At 39.0% G+C, this 16,572-nt stretch overlaps 1 protein-coding gene across 5 annotated transcripts in view; it reads left to right on the forward strand.

The window, feature by feature from the left end:
- Positions 1-5,415: 5,415 nt before the first annotated feature.
- Positions 5,416-16,572, forward strand: part of ABCC2 (ATP binding cassette subfamily C member 2) — a 62,707-nt gene continuing 51,550 nt past the window's right edge. For 2 of the 5 annotated variants that reach the window (XR_014249206.1, XM_082408060.1), the window contains exons 1-3: positions 5,416-6,060; positions 7,970-8,143; positions 15,810-15,935. Coding sequence is in view for 4 of the 5 variants with exons in the window: in XM_082408060.1 (XP_082264186.1) it covers positions 6,028-6,060; positions 7,970-8,143; positions 15,810-15,935 (333 nt within the window). In the remaining variant the exon portion in view is untranslated. The remainder of the gene's footprint in view (positions 6,061-7,969; positions 8,144-15,809; positions 15,936-16,572) is intronic. The other 3 variants (XM_082408059.1, XM_082408058.1, XM_082408057.1) reach the window with 2 other exon arrangements.

A 16,572-nucleotide genomic window follows, 5' to 3' on the forward strand; every position in this document is an offset into this window, starting at 1 on the left:
CTTTAATCCATTTTGAGTTTATTTTTGTGTATAGTGTTAGGAAGTGTTCTTATTTCATTCTTTTACATGTAGCTGTCCAGTTTTCCCAGCAGCACTTATTGAGGAGGCTATCTTTTCTCCATTGTATATTCTTGCCTCCTTTATCAAAGATAAGGTGACCATATGTGCGTGGGTTTATCTCTGGGTTTTCTATTCTGTTCCATTGATCTATATTTCTGTTTTTGTGCCAGTACCATACTGTCTTGATTACTGTAGCTTTGTAGTATAGTCTGAAGTCCGGGAGCCTGATTTCCTCCAGCTCCGTTTTTCTTTCTCAAGATTGCTTTGGCTATTCAGGGTCTTTTGTGTTTCCATACAAACTGTGAAATTTTTTGTTCTAATTCTGTGAAAAATGCCATTGGTAGTATGATAGGGATTGCATTGAATCTGTCAATTGCTTTGGGTAGTATAGTCATTTTCACAATGTTGATTCTTCCAATCCAAGACATGGTATATCTCTCCATCTGTTTGTATCATCTTTAATTTCTTTCATCAGTGTCTTATAGTTTTCTGCATGCAGGTCTTTTGTCTCCTTAAGTAGGTTTATTCCTAGGTATTTTATTCTTTTTTTTGCAATGGTAAATGGGAGTGTTTTCTTAATTTCACTTTCAGATTTTTCATCATTAGTGTATAGGAATGCAAGAGATTTCTGTGCATTAATTTTGTATCCTGCTACTTTACCAAATTCATTGATTAGCTCTAGTAGTTTTCTGGTAGCATCTTTAGGATTCTTTATGTATAGTATCATGTCATCTGCAAACAGTGACAGCTTTAATTCTTTTTTTCTGATTTGGATTCCTTTTATTTCTTTTCTTCTCTGATTGCTCCAAAACTATGTTGAATAATAGTGTTGAGAGTGGACAACCTTGTCTTGTTCCTGATCTTAGAGGAAATGGTTTCAGGTTTTCACCATTCAGAATGATGTTCACTGTGGGTTTGTCATATATGGCCTGTATTATGTTGAGGTAAGTTCCCTTTATGCCTACTTTCTGAAGGCTTTTTATCATAAATGGGTGTTGAATTTTGTTGAAAGCTTTTTTCTGCACCTATTGAGATGATCATATGGTTTTTCTCCTTCAGTTTGTTAATATGGTTTATCACATTGATTTTGTGTGTATTGAAGAATCCTTGCATTCCTGTGATAAACCCCACTTGATCATGGTGTATGATCCTTTTAATGTGCTGTTGGATTCTGTTTGCTAGTATTTTGTTGAGGATTTTTTCATCTATGTTCATCAGTGATATTGGCCTGTAGTTTTCTTTCTTTGTGACATCTTTGTCTGGTTTTGGTATCAGGGTGATGGTGGCCTCGTAGAATGAGTTGGGGAGTGTTCTTCCCTCTGCTGTATTTTGGAAGAGTTTGTGAAGGATAGGTGTTAGCTCTTCTCTAAATGTTTGGTAGAATTCACCTGTGAAACCATCTGGTCCTGGGCTTCTGTATGTTGGAAGATTTTTAATCACAGTCTCAATTTCAGTGCTTGTGATTGGTCTGTTCATATTTTCTATTTCTTCCTGGTTCAGTCTGAGAAGGTTGTGCTTTTCTAAGAATTTGTCCATTTCTTCCAGGTTGCCCATTGTATTGGCATAGAGTTGCTTGTAGTAATCTCTCATGATCTTTTGTATTTCTGCAGTGTCAGTTGTTACTTCTCCTTTTTCATTTCTGATTCTATTGATTTGAGTCTTCTCTGTTTTTTACTTGATGAGTCTGGCTAATGGTTTATCAATTTTGTTTATCTTCTCAAAGAACCAGCTTTTAGTTTTATTGATCTTTGCTATTATTTCCTTCATTTCTTTTTCATTTATTTCTAATCTGATCTTTATGATTTCCTTCCTCTGCTAACTTTGGGGTTTTTTTGTTTTTTTTTCCCTAATTGCTTTAGGTATAAGGTTAGGTTGTTTATTTGAGATGTTTCTTGTTTCTTGAGGTAGCATTGTATTGCTATAAACGTCCCTCTTAAAATGCTTTTGCTGCATCCCATAGGTTTTGAGTTGTCGTGTTTGTTTTCATTGTCATTTTTTTCTAGGTATTTTTTGATTTCCTCTTTGATTTATTCAGTGATCTCTTGGTTATTTAGTAGTGTATTGTTTAGCTTCCATGTGTTTGTATTTTTTACAGATTTTTTCCTGTAATTGATATCTAGTCTCATAGCATTGTGGTTGGAAAAGATACTTGATACAATTTCAATTTTCTTAAATTTACCAAGGCTTGATTTGTGACCCAAGATATGATCTAACCTGGAGAATGTTCCATGAGCACTTGAGAAGAAAGTGTATTCTATTGTTTTTGGATGGAAAGTCCTATAAATATTAATTAAGTCCATCTTGTTTAATGTATCATTTAAAGCTTGTGTTTCCTTGTTTATTTTCATTTTCGATCATCTGTCCATTGGTGAAAGTGGGGTGTTAAAGTCCCCTACTATGATTGTGTTTCTGTCAATTTCCCCTTTTATGGCTGTTAGCATTTGCCTTATGTATTGAGGTTCTCCTATGTTGGGTGCATAAATATTTACAATTGTTATATCTTCTTCTTGGATTGACCCCTTGGTCATTACGCAGTGTCCTTCTTTGTCTTCTGTAATAGTCTTTATTTTAAAGTCTATTTTGTCTGATATGAGAATTGCTACTCCAGCTTTCTTTTGATTTCCATTTGCATGGAATATCTTTTTCCATCCCCTCACTTTCAGTCAGTATGTGTCCCTAGGTCTGATGTGGGTCTTTTGTAGACAGCATATATACGAGTCTTGTTTTTGTTTCCAGTCAGCCAGTCTATGTCCTTTGGTTGGAGCATTTAATCCATTTACATTTAAGGTAGTTATCGATATGTATGTGCCTATTACTATTTTCTTAACTGTTATGAGTTTGTTATTATAGGTCTTTTCCTTCTCTTGTGTTTCCTGCCTAGAGAAGTTCCTTTAGCATTTGTTGTAGAGCTGGTTTGATGGTGCTGAATTGTTAGCTTTTGCTTGTCTACAAAGGTTTTAATTTCTCCATCAAATCTGAATGAGATCCTTTCTGGGTAGAGTAATCTTGGTTGTAGGTTTTCCCCTTTCATCACTTTAAATATGTCCTTCTACTCCCTTCTGGCTTGCAGAGTTACTGCTGAAAGATCAGCTGTTAACCTTATGAGGATTCCCTTGTATGTTATTTGTTGTTTTTCCCTTGCTGCTTTTAATATTTCTTTTGTATTTAATTTTTGATAGTTTGATTAATATGTGTCTTGGCATGTTTCTCCTTGGATTTATCCTGTATGGGACTCTCTCAGCTTCCTGGACTTGATTATTTCCTTTCCCGTATTAGGGAAGTTTTCAACTATAATCTCTTCATATATTTTCTCAGTCCCTTTCTTTTTCTCTTCTTCTTCTGGGACCCCCTGTAATTCAAATGTTGGTGTGTTTAATGTTGTCCCAGAGGTCTCGGAGACTGTCCTCAATTCTTTTCATTCATTTTTATTTATTCTGCTCTGTGGTAGTTATTTCCACTTTTTTATCTTCCCAGTCACTTATCCGTTCTTCTGCCTCAGTTATTCTGCTATTGATTCCTTCTAGAGAATTTTAAATTTCATTTATTGTGTTGTTCATCATTTGTTTGCTCTTTATTTCTTCTAGGTCCTTGTTAAAGGTTTATTTTCTCCATTCTATTTCCAAGATTTTGAATCATCTTTGCTATCATTTTTCTGAATTTTTTTTCAGGTAGACTGCCTATTTCCTCTTCATTTGTTTGGTCTGGTGGGTTTGTACCTTGCTCCTTCATCTGCTGTGTGTTTCTCTGTCTTCTCATTTTGCTTCACTTATGTGTTTGGGGTCTTCTTTTCACAGACTGCAGGTTTGTAGTTCCCGTTGTTTTTGGTGTCAGCCCCCAGTGGCTAAGGTTGGTTCAGTGGGTTGTGTAGCCTTCCTGGTGGAGGGGACTGGTGCCTGTGTTCTGGTGGATGAGGCTGGATCTTGTCTTTGTGGTGGGCAGGACCGTGTCCGGTGGTGTGTTTTGGGGTGTCTGTGACCTTATTATGATTTTAGGTGGCCTCTCTGCTAATGGGGGGGAGTTGTGTTCCTGTCTTGCTGGTTGTTTGGCATAGGGTGTCCAGCACTGTAGCTTGCTGGTCATTGAGTGGAGCTGGGTCTTAGCATTGAGATGTAGATCTCTGGGAGAGCTTTTGCCGTTTGATATTACATGGAGCCGGGAGGACTCTGCTGGACCAATGTCCTGAACTTGGCTCTCCCCCCTCAGAGGCACAGGCCTGACACCCGGCCAGAGCACGAAGGCCCTGTCTGCCCCATGGCCAGGTACATGGGGAGTTTCTTGCCTTTTGGGAAGTCTGAGGTCTTCTGCCAGTGTTCAGTAGGTGTTCTGTAGGAGTTGTTCCACATGTAGATGTATTTCTGATGTATTTGTGGGGAGGAAGGTGATCTCCATGTCTTACTCCTCCGCCATCTTGAAGGTCTCCTGGAAGTCCGTCTTATGGTTATCTTCTCAGAAGATAACTAAATGACTGAATAAAATGTATACATCTTTCAGATGTTAATAATCAGGAACATATCCACTGGTACTAGTGGTAAATATTTTTATCATTTGTGAATTTAAGGTAAACAAAGGTATAGTTAACCTTAGGCCAGGCATTAAAATATACCTTAAATTATACATGTATGTATGTGTACATTAAAATATACATTACTCTCTTGTAATTAATCTCTGTAGGTAGTCTGTATATACCCACAGAGCAAAGTGGTTTTTTTTTGTGTTGACAACCAAAATGACTCTGCGTGATCCTCCAAATGATGGTGTTTACACTTTAATATGTTGGCAAGCATGTCTGGCTGCTATTATTTTAGGGTGCCCTAATTTTAAAAGAAAATATGCTTTATTAAGGGAAGTGGGTAATGGGGAGTGGTTATCTAATGGGTATAGAGTTTCAGTTTAGAAACACTTAGAAATGGTTAGGATGGTAAATTTTACATTACTTTTTACTGCTTTAAAAATATTATTACATAAATAATACCTGATAATTATGGAAACATCAGTAAATACAGACAAGCAAAAAGGAAAATAAAATCACCCACAATCCTAACAGCTGAGATTTCTTATTGCATAAATACATAAATGCATAAATTATATGTAGGTTCACATTTGGATTTGCTGCTTAATAACCTGACTTTTTCAAACAAAGTTTACACTGTTTTTAACCATGTTTTAATTTATTTTTATTTATGGCTGTGTTGGGTCTTCGTTTCTGTGCGAGGGCTTTCTCTAGTTGTGGCGAGCGGGGGCCACCCCTCATCGCGGTGCACGGGCCTCTCAGTATCGCGGCCTCTCTTGTTGCGGAGCACAGGCTCCAGACGCGCAGCCTCAGTAATTGTGGCTCACGGGCCTAGTTGCTCCGCAGCATGTGGGATCTTCCCAGACCAGGGCTCGAACCCATGTCCCCTGCATTGTCAGGCAGATTCTCAACCACTGTGCCACCAGGGAAGCCCCCTTAACCATGTTTTAAGTTCTATGTTCTTAATTGAAAATGCAGAGAAGTAGGATGTTTCACATTTCTGTAAACTCTAAGGCCTCAAGACAGAAATGCAGTGGCATGTTTAGGGGTACATGCCCCTTTATTGATGCTTCTCTGTTTAAGTCATGTGTCCTCAGGAGAAAGAAAGGCTCCCCCACTCCTGATTTGTCAGCCAGCTCTACTGACATCTTTCAGTGGTTCCTTTTAAGTATGAACCCATCTACAGAGGCTTCTGGTACTTTGGGAACTGGTGTCTACCTGTCCCTGGGGCTCTTCAGTCACATGTCTATCCACTGGGGTAATGTAAATATGTGTCTCAGCAAGGTTAACGATTAAATTGTTGGGATGAAAGGTCAGAAGACCTGCCTTTGGAACATCAGAACATCAGAATGGAGATAACATATTGCTACTTGCCTTCCACCTTCTCTGAGGAAAAGAGTAAATAAGGAACAACACAGTCATACAAGAGTCTTCATTCTAGAAGTGATCTAGGAATTATGCTGGAGAAGTTCTGCAACTCTACTTTTTGGGTAAGAAATTACACTTGTCCTCACTGTTGACTCTTCTCAACTCGGAACAAGTAGTAGATTAGCCTAGAGTGACCACTAATAAGAACTAGAAAAGTTAGATGTGCAGTTGGTCTAAAGTTCAGGGTTTCTTTCTTTTTTTTCTTTTTTTCTTTATTTTAAGATAAGTCATAATATCTCCCTAGGATATTCTATGTGGGAGAGATAATATATTTCTGCTCTAAAATATGTTTATTGTATCCCACACTCTTCTCGGACTAGGTAGCTGCAAAATTGCATTCTCTAAAGAGAAATAAGGGAAAAGCTTCCAATTTCATCAATGTTAGGAGGGGGAATTGTTGTTTGTGGAGTATGAGGACAAAGAGAAGGTCTATGATTGAGTCTTGCTGAAAAATGTTGATGTTGAAATAATACTGATATGTTCTAGAGGAACTGGCAATTAGTGATGTGACTAGAAGTTGAGGCTAGGGATGCAAATTTGGGCATCCCGAGCACTGAAACAATTTTTTTTTAATTATTTATTTATTTATTTATTTATTTATTATTTTTGGCTGTGTTGGGTCTTCGTTTCTGTGCGAGGGCTTTCTCTAGTTGCGGCAAGCGGGGGCCACTCTTCATCGCGGTGCGCGGGCCTCTCACTATTGTGGCCTCTCTTGTTGCGGAGCACAGGCTCCAGATGTGCAGGCTCAGTAGTTGTGGCTCACGGGACTAGTTCCTCTGTGGCATGTGGGATCTTCCCAGACCAGGGCTCGAACCTGTGTCCCCTGCATTAGCAAGCAGACTCTCAACCACTGTGCCACCAGGGAAGCCCCTGAAACAATTTTTGAACCATTAAAGCAGAGAATTCAAGACAGCAAGCATCAGTACCAAATGGTTTAGTGGAATAGAAATTTAGGGATGTTGAGGAAGTGTGGTCTGCAGACTCCTAGGGTCAGAATCATCTGGAGTGCTTGTTAAACTGGTTTAACTATCTTAGGTAATTCTTCTGAATTCTAAAGTTAAATAATTTTATGGGGAGAGGAGAAGAGCAGGAATGAGATAGCAGAGCACGTGGACAGCACTCCCATCCTAGAAAGAACCTGGACCCCAAGGCCCTCGAGGCCAGGACATGTATACCACAGGAAGGTAGGGCTTAACATGCCCCAGGATCTCACCAGGCTATCTCAAGAGAATTCTTTCTGAGAATCATCTGACAGATCATCTTGGTCAGGGCACCTCAATCTTTAAAGAGGCTGTGCAAACAGCTGAACAAAGCAAAAAATATTTGTAAGAAGAGAATAATCTACCCTCACATGACTCAGATGTAAGAACTGGTGCCCCACCTTCACCTCACAAGATACTTCTATTTATTGCAGAATGCAAAGACAAGTAGAAAACTTGCTGGGAATAAGCCTTCCCTCCAATGTGCCTCTTCATGATCCAGCTTAAGCCCCTGGGGCTATAGGAGATTAATTGCCAAAATGTGACTAAGCATTCTGCTACCTGCAGGTTAGGTTTGAGTGTCTGCCAGTGAGTTCAATCAATGCTAAAAACTAGAATAAGAAGTTTTTATATCCCAGGACTGTTCTCCCTGTTGGGTTGAGGAATGGTCCCTCTCCTTCCCACAACTTGGCAAATGTGGTGGTGAAATTAAATCATAATAGATGGTGGAGAAATTCACTTAGAATCACAGAAAGAAAGGTTTTTAGAGGGTGGATTGGTCAGAGAAGTCACTAAATGACATTTAATGGTGAATTTATATCAATGGAGTTGGATAGGAAAATACAGCTAGTTAAAGGGTCAGGCTAAATATGGATATAGAACTGGGTTAAAATTGTTTGGAAGCAAGGGTAGGGATGGGCGTGGGCTGGGGGCTGGTATTCTCTTTTTTAAAATGCATGTATCCAACAATCATTCCATTTTGGTCCCCCAGAATTCCTCATTCCTGGATAGCCCGGAGGCGGACCTGCCACTTTGTTTTGAGCAAACTGTTCTGGTGTGGATTCCCTTGGGCTTCCTTTGGCTCCTGGCCCCTTGGCAGCTTCTCTATGTGTATAGATCCAGGACCAAGAAATCTTCTATAACCAAACTCTACCTTGCTAAGCAGGTACGGGAACCCCACTATTTTCTAATTAATTTTGTGGTACACAATAGAGACATTTTCTTGGTGGTTCAAGTGTCTTATTCCCTGTCTTTAACCAGCTTTTCCAGGTAGAGCCATGCTCTGGATGTCCCTGTCTCCACCTGTCACATGCCTCATTGGCCCCCTGCCATACTTCTTAGTTAAGTTACTTTGATTTTTGCATGAGAATAATGACTCTTAAATCTTATGGCTATTGGACTCTGGAAACACCAATGATGAGTAATCAGTCAGTTGAATAGTTATGGTCTTTTCAGCATTTGAGAAGCAAACACTGGATTATCTATCTTTAAGCTGTTCTAATTAATCAGGAGACTATAATTCAGTTGGCATCTACCATGAGGTAAAAATGAACTATCTAATGTGTCCTCTGCACCATTCAGCCAATCCAAACATTGCTCTTCTCCCCAGGCTTGGATCTGAAATAGGGCTTCCATTTTTCCAAAGTCAACCCTGAGTCTGGATGGTCGCTCGAAGTAGAGGGAGGAAGGGTGTGTGCTCACGGTGACATACCTGAGTAGGGAAATAATGGAAAGGACAGGGGCTGCAGGAGGAATGAGGGTAGGAGCCTCTCAGCCAGCTGCACTGATTAATGCAGAGAAAGTCTTGTGAGAACCAAAAGATCCTCAACTGAGATTGTAAAACTACCTCTTAAAATCTATCATCTGCTTCTTTTCACTAGGTGTTTTTCTATCTGTCCTGATTATTAAACAGGGCTTTAGAGAGGCAAATTAGATTCGGTGTTCTATGAGCATACAGGCCAATGACCTCAGGTTACTGCAGTCTAAAAAGAAGGAAGGAAGAAATTTGGCCAAAGGAAGTTGGATTTGCATTGACACTCTGAGGTGGGGTGGTGGTGTGTTTTGCCTACTCTGGATAGAAGAAGAGTCTGCGAGAGCTTGGAGCAGGGCTATTGTCTCCCTCGCTGACCTGAGTGCCCAGCACAGGGCCTACCACTTGGTACGCATTTGTTGAATGTTGGTATTAAATGCATTCTAGGAATAGGGATTGAGTCAAGAGTGTGTTAGACTGAACATTGAACAGCATGCTTCAGTACCGTTGGGGATGAGACGGAGCTTTTGGTTAGTCAGTCAAGTTAGAGGGCTTCTATCATTTTCTGGAGCTTCCAAGAAAAGGTTGGGTAATGAGTAAATCAGTATCCCATTTTTATCATAGCTATTAATTAACTTTTAATAAACAATTTTATTGAGAAATAATTCACATATCATACAATTTCACCCATTTAAATACAATTCTTTTTTTTAAAGTATTTTCATGATATGTGTAACCATCACCACAGTCTATTTTAGAACATTTTTTTTCCCTCAGAAAGAAATCCTTTATCAACCCCTATCTCCCCATCTCCCCTAGCCCTAAACAACCACTAGTATACTCTTTGTCACTATAGTTTCCCTATTCTAAACATTTCATACGAATGGAATCATATAATACATGATCTTTTATTATTGGCTTCTTTTACGTAGCATAAGGTTTTCAAGGTTCATGCATGTTGTTTAAGGCTCATCCATAGTATCCCATCGTATGGATATATCATGGTTTGTTTAACTTTTGTAAATACAAATCTCTATGGATAAAACTCTGTAGATAAAAAGAAATGTATTAGCTTTTTTTTTTTCCTGTAGCTAATAATCCACTCACCCTTGCTCATAGTTTCAGGAGCTTCGTTTATAATTTATACTTTTTTTTGTCCTCCTCCCTGAGAGTGATAGGCACAGAGTAGCGTCCTCTTAAAAATTTCAGAACGATTGCTTTCTCCTCTGAAACAGAAGTATAATTCCTCAGAAAGTAAGAATTCACTTCTTCTCTGAGAACCTTCTTCTTGGATCACTCCTCAACTTGACTTCATTTCTTCACTTCCTGTTCTACCTGCCTTTGGGCTGTTTGTTCCTTTCTGATTCTCTTGAACTGTCATTGCTGTTTGGTCATTAGTGCAGTGTTTACCTCATCTGGACTAAGTCAATTTGCTTGACTAAGTTAGTGCGAGACTCTACCAGTTTGTTTAAAGGTGCACCCTTACCCGAAGGACCCTGTGCATAGTAGGTAATTGAATGAATTGAATTAAAAAATGAATGAATGAATGAGCTCATATTTAGTCCCAAGGTAACAAAAGAGGAGTATTGTTCTGGAGGTTGTGGATCTGCTGAGGTCAGATGTGCAACAAAAGTGGACTTACTGTTGAGCTAGTGAGACATGGGAATCATCTTCAAGTATTTGTAGAAGTATAACATACAAGACTGCCTAGCTTATTCTGAAAAGTTTCAGAGAGCAAGATCAAAGTAAGTCAGTGTAGGTTGTTCCAGGGGAGCTGACTTTAGCCAAACATACAGAAGAACTTTCTTTCCTTTTTTATTTTTTTGTGGATGATTTACCCTTTTTATCCCTTACTCTTACATAAACTTAAAAAAGACAGAAAATCAAAGATAAGTAAATTATTTTCAGCTGTACCAAAGTTTAAGAACTTAAATTTGAGACAGCTTTATCAGTTGACTTTTGAGAGGGTTTTAAATAAGTTCAGTTGTGAAGACCATTACAAAGGTGGAAGAACTTTCTTATGGTAATAACTGTCTGATAGTAGAATGGTCTGCTGGGGGATGTAGTTCCTGAAAATATTGAAACTGAAGTTAGACGTTTGTCTGCCAGGGAAGTGATGGAAATAGACACCCTCTGTAATGGGTCGAAGGTTCAACCAGAGTGCTTTCATAAAGCACTGGGAAAAGGAGGACTGTGCAGAGGTGGAAAGATATTAAATATGGCCAAACCACTTTACTTTCTTTTTTTTTTTTTTTTGCTCCACCGCATGATTTGCAGGATCTTAGTTCCCGGACCAGGGATCGAAGCCATGCCCTCGGCAGTGAAAGCACCGGGCCCTTGGACTGCCAGGGAATTCCATACTTTTTTTTTTTTTTTTTTAAATATTTATTTATTTATTTATTTATGGCTGCATCAGGCCTTAGTTGCAGCATGTGGGATCTTTTTTTTTCTTTTTTAATATTTATTTATTTTTGGCTGCAGTGGGTCTTCCTTGCTGTGTGCGGGCTTTCTCTGTTTGCGGTGAGCGGGGGCTACTCTTCTTTGCGGTGCACCGGCTTCTCATTGTGGTGGCTTCTCTTGTTGCGGAGCTCGGGCTCTAGGCACGTGGGCTTCAGTAGTTGTGGCTCGCGGGCTCTAGAATGCAGGCTCAGTAGTTGTGGCACACGGGCTTAATTGCTCCATGGCATGTGGGATCCTCCTGGACCAGGGCTCAAACCTGTGTCCTCTGCATTGGCAGGCGGATTCTTAACCACGGCGCCACCAGGGAATCCCGGCACGCAGGATTTTTCATTGTGGCACGCGGGCTTCTCTCTAGTTGTAGCCCATGGGCTCCAGAGTGTGTGGGCTCTGTAGTTGAGGCACGCAGGCTCTCTAGTTGTGGATCACGGGCTCAGTAGTTGTGGCACATGGGCTTAGTTGCTTCTCAGCACCTCGCATCTTAGTTCCCCGACCAGGAATCAAACCCGCATCCCCTGCATTGGAAGGTGGATTCTTAACCACTGCACCACCAGGGAAGTCCCCGTACTTTCTTTTTTAATACCAATGATATTGTGTCTCTTTAGGAAGTTGAGTTCAGTAAACTACATGTGCACTTGAAACTTCTTCAGTGATTCAGAGATCAAGGGCAAAGATTATTTACGGACTTGGTAATCATTAAACAACCACAATATTTCCCTGAGTGTGATTAAGAAAAGCCTATGTATGTTTCTGATTATAAAAAGAATGCATTATTGTAGAAAGTTTATTTGATTATTGTAGAAAGTTTGTCGACTCTAGGGAAATAGGAAATCATTGATAATTGTATCACTCTGATATACTCCTGTTAACATTTTGAGATGTTTCCTTTTACTCTCTTTAAAAAACTAAAGAAACAAACAAAAAAACAAAATGAAAAGAAAAAGACTCATTCTCACCCCTCTACCTTCTAGTCCTGTTCTCCAGAGACCGCCATTTAAAATTATTTTGATGGTTACCTCCATATCTGCAAATAATGTGTTTATACCTGTATTTCTTGATCCATCAACTTCAAAAAATATCTATTTCTGTCCTCTATGAAAGACAAAGAATTTAGCTCATTGACCCAACTCCCTAGCTTCCTTTTTCTCTCTTCCTCTTTCTCTCAGTCTTTTAATTTTGTGAGTATGTTCTGTTCTTCTGTAGGTTACCTTTATACCTAAAAATAATCTGCCATCAATTTAATTTAATTTATTTATTTGGCCGTACCACACAGCTTGCAGTACCTTAGTTCTCGGACCAGGGATTGAGACCAGGGTTTGTACCTGAGGCCACGACAGTGAAAGCCCTGAATACTAACCACTGGATCGTCAGAGAACTCCCCTCCCCCTCCTTTTTTTTTTTTTTTTTGCCATCAATTTTAGGCTCTAGTTCTTCCTTTCTTCTTCCTTAATTCACATATAACATTGTATAAGTTGAAGGTGTACAGTGTGTTGATTAGATATGTTTATATATTGCAATATGATTGCCACCATACTGTTAGCTAACACTTCTATCATGTCACATAATTATCTTTTTTGTGTGTGTGTGAGAACATTTAAGATCTAGTCTCTTAGCAACTTTGAAGTATGTGATACAGTATTTTGACTATAATCACAAGTGCATGACAAACTTGCAGTTAGAAGATAAATAAGTTCTGGAGATCAAATGAGATTTTTTTTTTCAGTTTATAGTCTTTTTTAAAACTGAGGCATAATTGACATATAACATTATATTAGTTTCAGCTGTACAGCATAAGAATTTGAAATGATCACTACAATAAGTCTAGTTAACATCCATCACCATACATAGTTACATAAATTTTTTCTTGTAATGAGAACTTTCGATATCTACTTTCTTTTTTTTTTATAAATTTATTTATTTTATTTATTTTTATTTTTGGCTACATTGGGTCTTCGTTGCTGCAGGCAGGCTTTCTCTAGTTGCGGCGAGTGGGGGCTGCTCTTTGTTGCGGTGTGCGGGCTTCTCATTGTGGTGGCTTCTCTTGTTGCAGAGCACAGGCTCTAGGCATGCAGGCTTCAGTAGTTGTGGTGCGTGGGCTTAGTTGCTCCGCGGCATGTGGGATATTCGCGGACCAGGGCTCAAACCCGTGTCCCCTGTATTGGCAAGTGGATTCTTAACCTTGTGCCACCAGGGAAGCCCTCCATATCTACTTTCTTAACAGTACTGTATTGTATATTTGAAAGTTCTAAACTATAGTCACCATGCTGTACATTATATCCTCATCTCGATGCCCCTTTGTGTAAAACGAGATTTAGTGCCCCCAATAAAATTTTCAGAAAGAGCAATAGTAAATAAAGTCTCTAGGTTCTTGCTTTCTGAAAATGTTGATCTGACTATGGAATGCTAGGTTCAAAAAAAATTTTTTTTTAAGTTTGAAGATGTTGCTATGTTGTTCCCCCAAATCCTGTGCTACCACGTTAGAATTCTTCTCATTCTTTGTTATCCTCTCTAGAAGCTTTATCCTCTTTATTCTTGATGTCCTGAAATTTCATAAGAGTGTCTACAGGGGTCTTTTTTCATTCAGTGGGTTCTATACTTTTAACCTAAAGACTCATGTCTTTCTTATCTCTGAGAAATTTTTATATTATTCTTTTCTTTCCTTTCCTCTAATTTTAAAATTCCATATCTCTAGAACTTCTTGTTAGATAGATGTTAGACTCGCTGAATTGATCCTCCTTCTCAACTTTTTAGAATTTCTTTTTCTCTTTTCCCCTCTGTTCTGAGAGATTTTCCTAATTTTTTCTTTTAATCATCCTAAAGAGCCTTTATTTTAGCAATAATGGGATTGATTCCTAAGAATTCTTTGCTAAATAATAGCACTTATCCTATTAGTTAAAGGTGCTTTCTTCACTGGTTTTCATTATAAAGGGCCCAATATCTCTGCTTGAGCCATTCTGGATGAGTGAGGCTTATGGAATGAGTAGGCATAGATGGATGGGAGCAGGGAGGGGTGAGGGTAGAGGAGCTGGTACTAAAGCTCTTCATCTTGACGGATAAGGTACTAGTGGACCTCCTCAGTGGAAATAATTATTCTCCCTCCTGATGGGTGGGCGGGTAGTCCTTTAGAACAACAAGATGTGTATCATGTCTTATGAGCTCATAGTACAAATATTTGACAGACTTGGAGTCATCTTAGGGTCACAGAGTTGCAGTCATTAACTTCAAAGTTGATATGGGGAGAAGGCTGGGAGTAATGACCAAGGAAAGGGAATAGTGCCATACCAATTGGGTTGGAGGAATTCCCCCTTTAAATCTATTTTATTAGTTATCTATTGCTATGTAACAAATTACTCCAAAACTTAGCGGCTTAAAAATAAACTTTTTTTTTTTTTAAATCTCAGTTTCCATGGGTCAGAGATTTGGAAGCAGCTTACCTGACTTCAGGGTCTGTCATGAGGTTGCTGTTATTAATATGCAGGCTCTGCCTAAGGTCACCTGAAGGCTTGATTGGGGCTAGAAGATCTGCTTCTAAATTGACACACCCACATGGCTTTTGGCAGGAGGTCTCAGTTCCTTACCAAGTGGACCTCTCCATAGAGCTACTTGAGTGTCCTCACGATGAGGCTGGAAGTTTCCCTTGCTGTGAGTCATCTGAGAGAGAGAACAAAGAGGAAGCCATATTGTTTTCTCTGACCTAATCTTGGAAGTCTCACACTGTCTCTTCTGCCATATTCTATTTATTACAAGCGAGTCAGAGTTCAGCCCATACTCAAGGGAAGGGGAGCTAAGCTATCTTTTGAAGGGAGGAGTATTGGAGAATTTGTGGACGTATTTTAAAACCGTGACAATCAACATCCCTTAACAACACTTAGCATACTTTGAACTTTATTCCATTACTTGAATTATATATATCCATTGATTCCATAATTGAGTGTGTTATCTGAATCATTGCCTACCGTTGTTATTGAAGTATAGTTGATGTACAATGTTATATAAGTTACAGATGTACAATATAGTGATTCACAATTTTAATGGTAATACTTCATTTATAGTTATTATAAAATATTAGCTACATTCCCCGTGTTGTACAATATATCCTTGTAGCTTATTTTATGCTTAATAGTTTGTACCTCTTAATCCCCTACCCTTATATTGCCCCTCCCCTCTTCCCTTTCCCCACTGGTAACCAACTAGTCTGTTCTCTGTGAGTCTGCTGCTTTTTTGATAACAAAAAGAATATAATATAAATATAAATTCTCTAGTTTGTTACATTTTTTAGATTCCACATATAAGTGATATCATACAGTATATGTCCTTCTCTGACTTATTTCACTAAACATAATGCCCTCCAGGTCTATCCATGTTGCTGCAAATGGCAAAATTTCATTCTTTATTATGGCTGAGGAGTATTCCATTGTGCGTATGTGTGTGTGTGTGTGTGTGTGTGTGTGTGTGTGTGTGTGTGTGTGTGTGTGTGTATCCCATCATCTTTATCCATTCATCTGCTGATGGACACTTAGGTTGCTTCCATATCTTGCACTACCTACCATTTTTACCATCCATTACTGGGAACCATTCTATTCTAAATGATACCTTCCTAACAGTGTTTTTTTTGCCTTCTCAGGTGCTTGTTGGGTTTCTTCTTATTCTGGCAGCCATAGATCTGGCTCTTGCACTCACAGAAGACACTGGACAAGCCACAGTCCCTGCCATTAGATATACCAATCCAAGCCTCTACCTGGGCACATGGGTAAGGCCCATCATCACTTCTATCCGCTTTATCTTCTCTCTACTCATAGCCATCCAGCTGAAATTTGCTCTTGTGGAATGAAATAAAGTCCAATTTCATCTATCTTTTTCAAGGGACCTATGATGAAGCAAAGCTTGGTTGTAATAGGGTGAAACCAATTTTAGCTTTTCATTTGTTTTTAAACACTACTTTATTATGCCTTCTTCCTAGGGTAAGTATTAGCTTTAATGATTAACATGTGTACCTTATGCCCTCATATCTTGCCATCTAAGGATCACAGATGAAATCCAAGTTTCTTGATGTAAAAGAATTTTCTACATGCTGTAAACATTATTTTTAAATTGATTGGTGACTCTAATCAATGGATCACTGAGTCTAGACTTGTTTGTGTAAATTTGATGACAGAAACTTATGTCTCTCCTACAGGCAGGGTTTTTTGTGGGGGGAGGGAGAGCTGTACAGTGTTTAAAAAAACAATTGAATTCGTTACCATTATTTTATTTTATTTATTTATTTTTTATTTTTGGCTGCGTCAAGCGGCTTGTGGGATCCTAGTTCCCCAACCAGGGATCGAACCCAGGCCCCCAGCAGTGAAAGTGCCAAGTCCTAACCACTGGACCGCCAGGGAATTCCTGTT

The sequence above is a fragment of the Balaenoptera borealis genome, assembly GCF_965194805.1.
Source record: "Balaenoptera borealis genome assembly, chromosome: 10".
Lineage (NCBI taxonomy): Eukaryota > Metazoa > Chordata > Mammalia > Artiodactyla > Balaenopteridae > Balaenoptera > Balaenoptera borealis.